Source organism: Microtus oregoni, unplaced genomic scaffold (assembly GCF_018167655.1).
Source record: "Microtus oregoni isolate MIOR12 unplaced genomic scaffold, Mior012 000043F_ref0000047, whole genome shotgun sequence".
NCBI classification, from domain to species: Eukaryota; Metazoa; Chordata; class Mammalia; order Rodentia; family Cricetidae; genus Microtus; species Microtus oregoni.
Genome location: NW_024543210.1, coordinates 11,304,595 through 11,316,792, shown reverse-complemented (window position 1 = coordinate 11,316,792; position 12,198 = coordinate 11,304,595). Strand labels below are relative to the sequence as shown.

General features: G+C 47.0%; 1 protein-coding gene across 2 annotated transcripts in view; it reads right to left on the bottom strand.

Moving 5' to 3' along the window:
- Positions 1 to 5,871, bottom strand: part of Fbln5 (fibulin 5) — a 70,488-nt gene extending 64,617 nt beyond the window's left edge. Inside the window, exons 1-2 of one of the 2 annotated variants that reach the window (XM_041633251.1) lie at positions 5,551 to 5,871; positions 1,339 to 1,393 (exon numbers count right to left, since the gene is read on the bottom strand). In XM_041633251.1, the coding sequence (XP_041489185.1) occupies positions 1,339 to 1,393; positions 5,551 to 5,567 (72 nt within the window). In that variant the 5' untranslated portion in view covers positions 5,568 to 5,871. Of the gene's footprint in view, positions 1 to 1,338; positions 1,394 to 5,002; positions 5,257 to 5,550 lie in introns of those variants that run through there. The other variant, XM_041633250.1, reaches the window with a different exon arrangement.
- Between the last annotated feature and the right edge of the window lie 6,327 nt (positions 5,872 to 12,198).

Genomic DNA, 12,198 nt, shown 5'->3' with positions numbered 1-12,198 from the left:
CTCTCTTCACCCCTTCCCTCTGCCTCAGTTTCTCTCTCTTAAAAAATAGGGTACTGTTATTTACTTTTAAGTGGTTACAAAGAAGAAGTATGTTATTATATATGTCTAGACTAATTTACATGATCTTGTGACCACTGTCTTCTTCAGGCCTAGATGTTCTTGTCTATAACCCTTGGGGCTAGATTAGAAATTGCCAAGGTTCCTCTGAGATCTAAAATTCTAAGATATTCATCTCAAGCCATTCCTATCTTCAATGGCCTGAACATGTCTAATGGCTTCTGTATGTACTTCATAATTCTTCCCCTCGCCTCACCCCAACATATTTTTTTCAGTGCTAGCCATCAACCCTTGAGCATTCTGGAGAGTTTCTCCGCCATGCCCCACCTGCAGCCCCTCAGCCTTAGATGGGACTGACTTTATTTCATCTCCAAGGTCACACAGAAGGTCACTCTGAGTCATCTAGCCCAGTGGTTCTCAACCTTCCTAACACTGCAACCCTTTAATACAGTTCCTCACGTTGTGGTGACGCCCCTAACCAGAAGATTATCCTTGATGCTACTTCATAACTGTAATTTTGCTACTGTTATAAATCTTTATGTAAATTTGGTGTTTTTCTGTGGTCTTGGGTGACTGTTGAAACCCTCTCCCAATGGGTTTGCCACCCACAGGTTGGGAACTGCTAATCTAAGGAACCCTCCGATTGCTTAGGACTGACACACCTGGTCCAGCCCTCTGTGTAGCTTCACAAATGAGACACTACAGCTTCTCTCAGACCCTCACCTTGAACCCAACCTTACTGTCCCTTTCACACTCCTCCCAGGAAAAGGGATAGCCCGCACTCCAGGCAGCTGAATTATTCAACCCCACACACTGTACGTTGGGATGTTTGGATAACCTCCACTTCTCCCTGTCCTCCCCACCCTTTCCACTAGATATTGTGTTAATGGAGACACACACAGACCCACCCCTGGGGGCCCTTTACAGCATTCTGGGGGGCATCCTGACCAAAAACCAAAACAAAACAAAAGAAACAAAAGAACCCCACCACATTGAACTATCAAATATTTAAGTTAAAATGAATCTCCTTGAGGAACACAAATGAGGCAGCAAGATTTGGTTTAAACAGACTTGAATTGGAGCCAGGATGCTGAGATCCAAGACCACCTTTTCCACTTGGAGCCTACATCACCTTGGGCCAACCTCAGCCTCCTAGTGCCTGGGCTATGATCTGTGAACCATGGAGTGTCTCCTGTTCCTGTGTCCTGGGATTCTAAAACACATCGCTGGCCTCCCTTCCCGCAGTTTTGTGACATGCTTCAGGACAACTTGAAACCTTACCTGTGCATTCCCATGGTGTGGAAGCCATAGCGCCAAGATGGCAACTGTGAGTATCCTGTGGGAGGCAAGAAACAGTGAGTGAGTTCCAAGGGATGTTTAAGTTTGGAAAGCCTGGGTCTCCTTCTGCCCGGGCATTTAGACGGTGGCTTTATCTTGTGCTTGCAAACAGAGAGGGCACACTCAACAGAGCCCAAGGGAGAACCCAGTCCCTAATCACACCACAAGAACAAGCCCCTTATGCTTACTTTGTGAGTTGGAGTTGTGAGTTAGGTCACATGCTGAATACAAGAGTTTGCTACTTAGGAGCAAAGGGCCAAAGACCCAGTTGTCTAGGTCTTTCATCATTCTGCATGGAATCTGCATGAGTTAAGCATTATTTAGACATGACTGCAGAATCAAGAGCCACCGTATCTTTAATCATGAAAACTAGAACGTGAGGTGCTTTGTGTTCACAGGAAGTCACTCAACCAGAACGTGGAGCCCTCATGAGTTCACATATGTGAGGACCAGGTTTGAGTGGCCCAGCAACCCAGGGTCCACCCTAGCATGTAACTTATGAGAACCTCCATCCTAAGGGTAAAAGACTGAGCAACCCATGCAATCCCCAGAAGAAGAAAGACAGTGGGAAACAACAGGAAATGTCATGACACCATGGCTCAGCCAACATGGCCACCCACAAGCCAGTAAACAGCTCTGCCTGTGGGTAATTTGGTTCTTTGCTGTGGCTAAGCTTTTGTCTGGTGAAACTGTGGTCACCAGTATGCTTTAAAACTTCAAAGTCCGTGTCACTCCCACCCAGTAAGATGCCTGTTTGCGCATTGTGCTCATATCAGTGTGTGTGTGTGTGTGTGTGTGTGTGTGTGTGTGTGTTCTTATGGAGGCCAGAGGCTGGCATCCGATACCCTCCTCTGTCACTCTTTACATACTGAAGCAGGGCCTTTCACTTGCACCCAGAGAAATCAAACACTCATATACATAATGTTTTTAATCTTAAAAGAATCACAGAACAGAAAACAACCAATATAGGAGGATGTGGATAGAGCATAGCTCTTGTGCATTCCTAATGGGAATATAAAACTGGTGACCCAGCAGGCCCAGAGCATAGCCCCCAGAGAACTGAGCACGGGACCAGACAGACACACGTACTATGGTGTTCACAGCAGCACTTTGAACAATAACCAAAAGGTGGACACAGTGCCATCGTCCATGGAGTGAACAAAATGCAAACACACACACAAGCACAAATATTATTCAGACCTAAACTAACTGGAACATGATACAATATGGAAAGCTGGGCACGTTGCTACGTGCCTGTAGTCCTAGCTGTTCCCGAAGGCCAAAGTGGGAAGGTCACTGAAGCCCAGGAGTTCAAGGCTATCTTGGGCAATATAGTGACATCCTATCTTTAAAAAAAAAAGAAAGAAATTAAACAGTACAAGAAGGCAGATGAGATGGCTCAGCCGGCTAGGGAACTTGCCTTCAAACCTGATGATCAGGACCCACGTAGCAGAAGGAGAGAACCACATCTTGAAAGTTATCCTTTGACCTCCACGCAGGCACCATATGCCCCCCCATCAATATAAACAGATAAATAACATGTAACTAAAATAAAAGAAGAAAAGGTGTAACAGCAGGGCTGACCGTGAGGACATCAAGCTGTGAAGTGAGTGGGTCTCACACAAAACCACGCAGACTTCAGCTTGCGTCACATACCCAGAGTTTTCAGACTGAGAACAGAAAGCAACATGGTGGCTCCCAGGGTCAGGAGAGTGTTTAATAGGTACAGAGTTTCTTTCATTTTTTCCTTCTTTCTTCTGTTAGTTTGTTTTGTTGCTTAGGCTGCTGTTTTGCTTTTGAAACAAGGTCTTACTCTGTAGCCCAGTATGGCCCAAGCTGTCCTAAATCTGTAGCAGCTGCACCTCAGCTTCCTGAGTGTTGGGGTTACAAGTCACAAACCATTACAGCCTTGTTTTCTTTTTAAGACAGGGTTTCAAATGTAGCCCAGGCTAGCCTCAAACTGGCTCTGAAGTCCTGATTCTTCTGCCTCCACCTCCTAGATGCTAGGGTTACAGATGTGCACCACAACACAGGGCAGGGTGCAAGAGATGTTTTGCAGAATAAAGAGTCATGGAGCCATCTCGTAGCACAAGGCAAAAGGTATGCAGATGTGGGGATCTAGTGTTGTTCAGTCTTCTAGCATATACCGGACAGCCACTGCTTGAGCCAAGCTAATGGGCAGGAGCTACAGAGCTGCCACCCACCTGAGCTAGAAGCTTTGCAGCATGGGCCAGGAATGAGGGTTGGCTTTGATGAAAATGCTAGAAAACTCAATGTGTGCTGAGAGTCAGGCTGAGGGAGGGACAGGATAGTCAGAGGAGGTGTCCTGGAGGAGGTGCTCTTGAATGACTCTCTCAGCAGCCCTAGGAACTTGGAGACCTGGTTGACCTGGTTGGAGGCTGAGGCTTGTAGCCACCCTATACCATGGCTCTACAGTCCCCGCCTTCTCAGAATGAGTGCTCAGAGATTACAAACTCATTGACATCCCTGTCACATGGCTCAGGAGAAACAGCAGTGGGTACGTAGGGGATCCAGAATTAAAGCGGCATCCCGATAAAACTGAGCCTGATGTACTGGAAGCTGAAAACCCACTTCCTTCATGTCCTCCTGCATCCAGTGCTGAGCAGACACGTTTCCGTTTCGTCTAACCACCTATGTGAGCCAGGTTCTCCAACACTGGAGACAGCTCTGACCTTATAAAGTGCACAGCCAAATCCCGGGACTTTTTGATATTTGCAAGAGCCAGACTTTATATCTGGAAGGAATGAGAGAACAATAACAAATTTATTTTCCAGTCTGTATATTATGAATTTCAATGTTTTCCTGTTTCTTCACATGAAGTTTCCTTTCAGGGGGTTATAAAATCCTGTCTCGTTTATGTTGGAGTCAGGACAGCCTGACTGTGTGCAGTGGAGTTCAAGAGCAACTGGAAAAGGCACGCTAATCCTACCGGCTTTTCCCCCTACCCCACGCCCCATTCCTTTAGACTAGAGCCAACCCAGGGCCAGCCAGCCTCAAGCCCAGCCTCCTGGAAGAGCTGTGGCTGGGTCCTGGGGGCAAAATAAGCTGCAGGCTAATGGAGAGGCTTTCCAGAAGGAAATAGTACCCAGTTCTGCTACACTCACAGCAATAATAGCTGTACTTTGTCATGAAAACCCTAAAGAAAACCTCCAAAAATGAAGTATAATTAATACCGGAGAAGGGAATTTGCATTTCAAGCTTTCCTTTGGAATCTGGGTCCGCCATCCCCCTCCCCTGCCCCCGCAGCACCCACCCCCCCCCCAAAAAAAAATAAGGAAAGTGAATGAAGACAGAACCTCCAACTCTCAGAACTGTCTGTCATTGATAATGCATTGCTGGTCTGGGAAGCAGGGTGACAATACTTCTATGGCTTACCATAATATGGCTCAGTTTGTATTTGCATGCAAGCACCCCTCCCGCATGCAAATACACGCAGAAAAAGTGTGCAGATCTGTGCAGGGCAGCTATGTTTTCAAGAGATGCTGGAGAAAGGCAGAACAGATGTCATCCTTAAAGTTCCTCAAGGCTCAAGGATTACTTGACTGGAATTGCAATTTCCGCAAAGAACAGCAAAGCATTTGCTTACGTGCGTCTCTGTCTGCAGTGTCCACTGTTCCTTGGCTCCAAAGTTCTGGGTCCCATGCCCTCTGTGAATCGCACACATAGAGCAAACGCAGCCAGGAGTGTTCTGAGACTCCCTCGGCTTCGGCTTCTCTCGCAGCCTTTGCAGCAAAGCGAAGGCTGGTGCCTGGTGCCTGGTGCCTGGTGCCTTAGCCAGCGGTTTCCCAAATTTAAAAAATGTGTAGTGTGATATTTTGTAAAGTGCGCAAAAAGTTGCTACCCTTTCCAAAAAGAAAGAGGAATGACACAGAAAGGTTGTCTGCAGCCCTCTCGCGATGCTGGCTCCTGACACTGTTAGAAAAATCCCCACTCCCAAACGAAGCCTTGGAGATGGAACCTTGAGCGAGCGGCGCAGCTTTTTGTAATTAGCAGTGTCGTTGCATCACTAGCTAAACTCTTTCCCAGTGTCCTGACACGGGCGAAATCTCAGCCATAGCCATTTTCCACCCGTCAGGTCTGGAGTTAGGTTTCCCGAGCTTGGAGAAAGACAATCTCTGGAGCCGCCGGACCTACCTTTTTAATCCTGGCATATCCAAGATGCGCGGGAGGAGAGGCGACTCGAGGAAGGCAGGCTCTGCGGGAGGACCCGGGCGGCTTGATTCCGGAGGGGCTGAGCGGACTGCGCCGAGGGCTGGGGCAGTGCTGGGTGCTGGGAGCCACTGCAGAGCCCTCGCCGCCGGCACCTGGTTTCGCTTAACCCCCTTCAGTAATTCAGCATTAAACCAATTGGAGGAGGAATGTTAAAAATGAACACTTCATTTTCTAAGTATGTTAAACAATGCAAATGGGGCCTCGGTCTGGACACAGCTGGTTCAGATTACAGCGCTCACCAACTGGCTAGACTCCTCACAACAATCTTGGGGAGTCTGCCAGGGCCAAGTGCTCAGCGCTGGGAGGGGAGCCGAGCAGAGCGCGGCTGGGGGGCGCCCAGCCTCCCCTAGGCGGAGCAGCGCGCGTGAGGGGGAGTGTCGTCAGGCCCTGTAGAAGCAGGAACTTGAACTCACTACCAGAGACTTGCAGGATGCCCCCAAGCAAGGATGTGGAGCAAGAGCAGATTGGAAAGAGGAAAAGAAGGGAGGCTGTATGAGATCTGAACCTCATTGGGGAAGGCTCTCCTTGGCGGCCCTCACCTCGTTCTCCTTGGCTTTTTCTTGCTTTGATTTGAATTAGTGTCTCTGGTCTTCAAAGGAAATAAGAATGGTAGACTTCACATGGGCCCTGAAGTCCTCTTTCCTCTTTTCCCCTCTCTTCTCCAGGCTTCTTCTCTCCTCTCTTCTCTCCTTCCCTCCTTTTTGTTTTCGAGCACTGGCATCTGCTCTATAAAGTGTAAAAGTGCCAAGGACACTACTCTCCAAAAGACCTGACCAGATTGCTGCCCTGCAAGCTCTTCCGCGCCTCGCGCCTGCTTCTTTTGGGCCCCTCGAAAACTCACTCCAAAGAGGGCCCTCTCCTTCCCACAACTCTGACTAGTAGGAACTGGTTGTTTCCTTGGAGATGGGGGTAAGAGAGGTCGGACTTCTCTACCACACAGCTATTGGAGATGCCAGCGAACCTCTCAAGTCCACATCTTTATTTAGCCTTTTCTAAGGATACTTGCTGTTTTAAGGAAATGGAATCCCATCTAAAACCTCACTAGGCTAAACAAGGGCAGCTGGACGTTGATGCTGTTGAAACTCGGCATCCGACTGGCGAGATCGTGTGTGTGTGTGTGTGTGTGTGTGTGTGTGTGTGTGTGTGAGAGAGAGAGAGAGAGAGAGAGAGAGAGAGAGAGAGAGAGAACGTCTAAGAAGAAACTACTTTTAGGTACATCTCATTCACAAGGTTGTGCATCCCTTCCCATCGTTCCAATAGCCAGGATTATAAACAACCTAAGGTCCATCAGTACGGCACCAAGGGAGCTAAATAAAGAACATTCCAGGATTGGAAGACAAATGAGTCATGAGTCAAAAAGGCTAGACAGCCGAGCATGCGCACTGACCAGCTCCATCTACGTAAAATCCCAAATCAGGCAGGGACTGGGAGGGGCAAGGAAGGTGCTCCTGGTGGCAGCTTCTGACCAAGGTGTAGATTCAGCCTTCATGAAGTTGTGTGGTAACATTTTTTTAATGCTTAAAAGGCTCCTTACACACTAAATCAGAGAATTTCCAATATATTTTTTATTTCAAATAGTAGAATGGTGACAGTCGCATAGACCAATGTAGTAGATTAATATAAAAAGTATGACTGTGGAGCTGGAGGGATGGCTCAGCAGTTAAGAGCACTGCCCGTCTTGCAGAGGACCTGGCTTCACTTCCTAGGACCCACATGGTGGCTCAAAACTGCCAATAACTTCCGTTCCAGGGGATCTGATGCCCTCTTCTGACCTCCAGGGGCACTGTGCACGTGCTGTGCACAGACATACAAGCAGGCAAAACACCCCTACACATACTATAAAACGTTAAAAAATAAAAATAAATATACGTGATCTAAAGCTTTGTAAAAGTATGATATGGAAGGAAGAAGTCAATGAGCCCAAAGTATCCAAAGTAAGTTGTGGAGCTGTGGGTGAACCATGCCACATCAGGGTTACCGAGCTCTCCTGCACAGTTTGTAAGTAAACAGTATCACAGGTATATAAAGACAGGAAAAAGCATGGTATATAAGGGGTATTAATGACTTTGGTTTCAAACCTCCACACTGTTTATTTCACATCCTGACCACAGTTTTCTCCCCTTCTCTCCTCCCATTCCCTCCAGTCACTTCCCCCACCTACCCCTCTCCCCAACCCACTTCTCTGTTTCCATTCAGAAAGCTGCAGGCCTCCCATAGGTATCAACAAAGCATGGGGCTCCTCTTCCTCCGCAGTGTGTAAGTGGGTGCTTGAGCATGCTAGGTAAGAACTCTACCCCTGAGCTACATTCCCAGCCCACGTCCTGGGTTCTTTCAGCTGGTCAGCAAGTATCACGTGACTCCAGGGCAACCTTGTCCATCTTCCCCCCCCAGGCTGCAGCCACCACCTGGTTGGTACTGAAGCTGCACCAGTGAAGACCAGCTGTGCCTGACCCTAATCCTCTAACCCTAACTGACGGCCCTCCTCCATCCTCTCTTCTTAACTATAGAGTGTCTTACATCTATGTGCCCCTATTACACTTTAATCTACTATTAAAACTTTTTCCTCACAAATTCTGTTATCAAAAGCAAGAAGTGTGTCCCTCAGGTGTGCTGGCACAAAGTGACTTCTTCGACATGGTCAGCTCCCTGTTGTGGGATGTTAGTTGAAGGTGTGTTACATTTGTTTATGCTGTGGAATATTTGTTTAATGATGCAAAGATGTGATTTCTGCTGCATTTGTTTAACTCTGTGAAGCCGCATTACTTTGCCTGCCTAAAACACCTGATTGGTCTAATAAAGAGCTGAATGGCCAATTGGAGAGAGAAATCAACAGGGCTGCCAGGCAGAGAGAATAAAGAGGAGAAATGAGTATGAAAAGGAGCCAAAAAAGGAGACAGAGAGGAGGATGCCAGCCACAAGTAAGAAGAAAAAAGAAGTATTATAGAATAAAAAAGATAAAGGTCCAGAGGCAAAAGGTAGATGGGATAATTTAAGAAAAGCTGGTTAAAAATAAGCTAAATTAAGGTCGGGCAGTCATAATTAAAAATGTCTCTGTGTGTTTATCTGGGAGTTGGATGGTGGGTGCCCAAAGAGAAAAAAAAAACTACAGTTCTCCATGAAACTGTTGGAAGGGCCAGGTTCCAGAGTGGAGTTCTCTGTCACTGGCCTCTTCTCTTTTCCCCACAGCTTGGAGCAGCATGTGAGCAGGCGCCACATCCTACCTCACTGCTAGGTTGTTCAAGCACCACCTCAACTTCCCTGTGTGTGCCAGTCTCCACAATCCTGACTCTCCACCCGCTGCAGTCCATGCCAGCCTACTCCTACCTCACAAGCGCCGCGCTTCCACAGGGCGGTCATCTGGTCCACAGACTGAGAGATTCTGTCAAACATCTGATAACACCAAAGAACATTACCCCAGCACTTACTGCTCACCCTCATCTATTTTTAACAAGAAAAAGAGGATGTAGGTGTAGCAGCTCACACCCTCGACCCCAGCAATAGAAGTCTGAGTAGGAAGACCCGGGGGAGTTGGAGCCAAACCTGGGCTACATGGGGAGTTCCGGGTCCATCTTGGGCTACAGAGTGAAAGCTTGCTTCAAATGTCACCTCCTCTCTTACAGAAGGGGAGGGGAGGCGAGAGAGAGAGGGAGAGAGAGAGAGAGAGAGAGAGAGAGAGAGAGAAAGAGAGACATGGAAATTAGGTTTTTGTGTGTTAAGAGCTTGGTGACCCTTGGTGACCCTAGCTGGCCTCTCAGATCACTTCCTTCACTTGGTATTTTTCATCTTCACTTGTAAAGTGGGGTCCCCCACATCTTCCCACCTCCCACCATCAGAATCAAATACCATCGTAAGTATAAACTGTGGCCCATGCAGAAGAGCTTGGGCCCTTCTTATCCTGTTTCAGTTGAATTTGTCACCATGATGAGGCTGCAAGACAGATGAGTAACTTTTCTTGGATTTGTTTTTGAAGTGGCGTGGCAAATTTGGGGAAGCTCAGTTATACGTTTGACAGTATAGATCATTATTAATGTAAAACATTACCTCCCTGCCCCCCCATGAAAATGAATTCCATCAAAATGCCTATCTAGGAGTAAATGTAGAAAGGGAGCTTACTGAACGCCTGTCACTCTTTTTGTCTCTGTTCCCTCTTCTCTGGTCTCCACAACTGCTTCAAGTGAAGATTCATTTTTAGATGAAGAAGCAGGTCATTGGGTAGGGATGTAGAGCAATGGTAGAATCTTGGCCTAGGGGCTCAACGCCCTGGGTTCCAGCGCAGAAGAAGGGAGAGAGGGAGGGAGTGGTGGAGGGAGGAGGAAAGGTGAGCACCTGAGCAATGAGGGCTCACAGACACAGAGCACAGCCTGTAGCCACAAGCCTGTTGACGCTAGAGCTCTCTCTCCTCCTGAGTTTACCAAGCATGGTTTTCTCCAAGATAGACAGCCCAGGTGGTAAAAGTGCCTGCTGCCAAGACTGATGGCCAGAATTTGATTCCCAGACACGTGTGGTAGAAGGAGAGATGGGATACCTCCTTCAAACTGTCCTCTGATCTCCGAACACATACTGGTCTGGGTTTGTCTACATATATGCACACAAATTACTGAGCTAATTTAATGAAAAGAGTATACATAAAAAAATAGAGCTGTCATAGCCCTTTGATCCAAAATATCCCTTGGAAAAAGCAAGTGTGTGTAGGGGGATATTTCATTTCTTCCAAAGACTAACGACTTAGTAGCATGACAGGCTACTGGGTGCAGATTCCTAGACTCTGCCTCAAGACATGCCAGAGACAGGCCACATCAAATTAGGCCGGCCTGATACAGAATCCGTAGGTCCAGTTTTACTTATCTCTTTCTTTAGTTTTAGTTATGTGTATGCATGTGTATCTGCATGCGTGCACGAGAGAGGAGTATCAGCAGAAGCCAGAGGTGCTGGGTCATGTGGAAATGGAGTTGTAGGCAGTTGTGGGAGCTGGGAACGGAACCCAGGTTGTCTGGAAAGCAGTGAGACCTCTTTCCTGCTGAGCTGTCTCTCCACCCCCATAGTTCATTTTCCCTTTAATCTCTAGCTCTCCTGGAGCATTGAGACATTGCTATTGAACATAGGAATGCCATCAACTTAATTTTAAAACAGTACCATCATCAATCAATTATCCCTGTCTTCCTGCTGTAGGCATTCTTTAGGAACTGGATATAGGGGTGGGTCCCGATCCCCTGATTTGTTAGTTTGCCTGCTCCTGTGCCAGGCCAGTTTTATTTACTGCCACGCAGAACAAGGTGATGTGGGATTCCCTTCTGTGAGCTGTGAATATGTTTTACTATTATTGGTTAATAAAGAAGTTGCTTTGGCCTATGGCAGGCCACAATATAGAAGGTGGGAAAACTAAACTGAATGCAGGGAGAGAGGAGGAGGAGTCAGGCAGATGCCATGTAGCTGCTGAAAGAGGACACCAGACCTCATGACAATACACAGATTAATAGAAGTTGATTAAATTAAGATATAAGAGCTAGCTAGGAATACAACTGAGCCATTGGCCAGAGTTGTGATAATATGGTTTCTGTGTAATTATTCGGATCTAGGTAGCCAGGAAATGAAAGCACACTTTCCTTTTACAACAAGGCGCTACTCTTGCACAAGACTCAGATTCACTTCTCAGCGCCCACAAGGTGACTTACAACTGTCTCCAGGTCCAGAGATCCGATGCCCTCTTCTGGTGTCCACTGGTACTAGGTATGCATGTGGTACACAGACACACATTCCAACAAAATACTCATACACGTAATAAAAGAGTTTTTAAAACCTTTTAAATGGCATTCTGCTATCTGATTACTTTTTTCCTGAGTATTGATCTGTTTATAAGAGTCCTGTGAATTGTCTACAGGTATTTATTCTTCCCACTTTCTAAAAACACTATATTGGATGCTAGAATTTTATTAATTTTTTAAAACAATAGTCTTTTGGGGTGAATTGTCCTCAAGAGGCCTCCCAACAGAAACATGCTGTAGTTCTCCAGTTACTTTTCAACATCCTTCATATGAAGTTTCATGGATTCTTTTATGGAGTTGACCATTCACACACCTGTCCATTCACACACATGTCCATTCATACACCTGTCCATTCACTCACCTGTCCATTCACTCACATGTCCATTCATACACCTGTCCATTCGCATACTTGTCCATCCACTCACGTGCCCATTCGCTCACTTGTCTATTCTCTCACCTGTCCATTCACTCACTTGTCCATTTGCTTACCTATCCATCCACTCACCTGTCCACTCACTCACCTGTCCACTCACTCACCTGTCCATTCACTCACCTGTCCATTCACACACCTGTCCATTCACTCACCTGTCCATTTTCTCACCTGTCCATTCGCTCACCTGTCCATTTGCTCACCTATCCATTCGCTCACCTGCCCATTTGCACACCTGTCCATTCGCACACCTGTCCTTTTGTTCACCTGTCCCTTCGCTCACCTGTCCATTCACACACCTGTCCTTTTGCTCACCTGTCCCTTCGCTCACCTGTCCCTTCGCTCACCTGTCCATTCTCTCACCTGTCCATTCACACA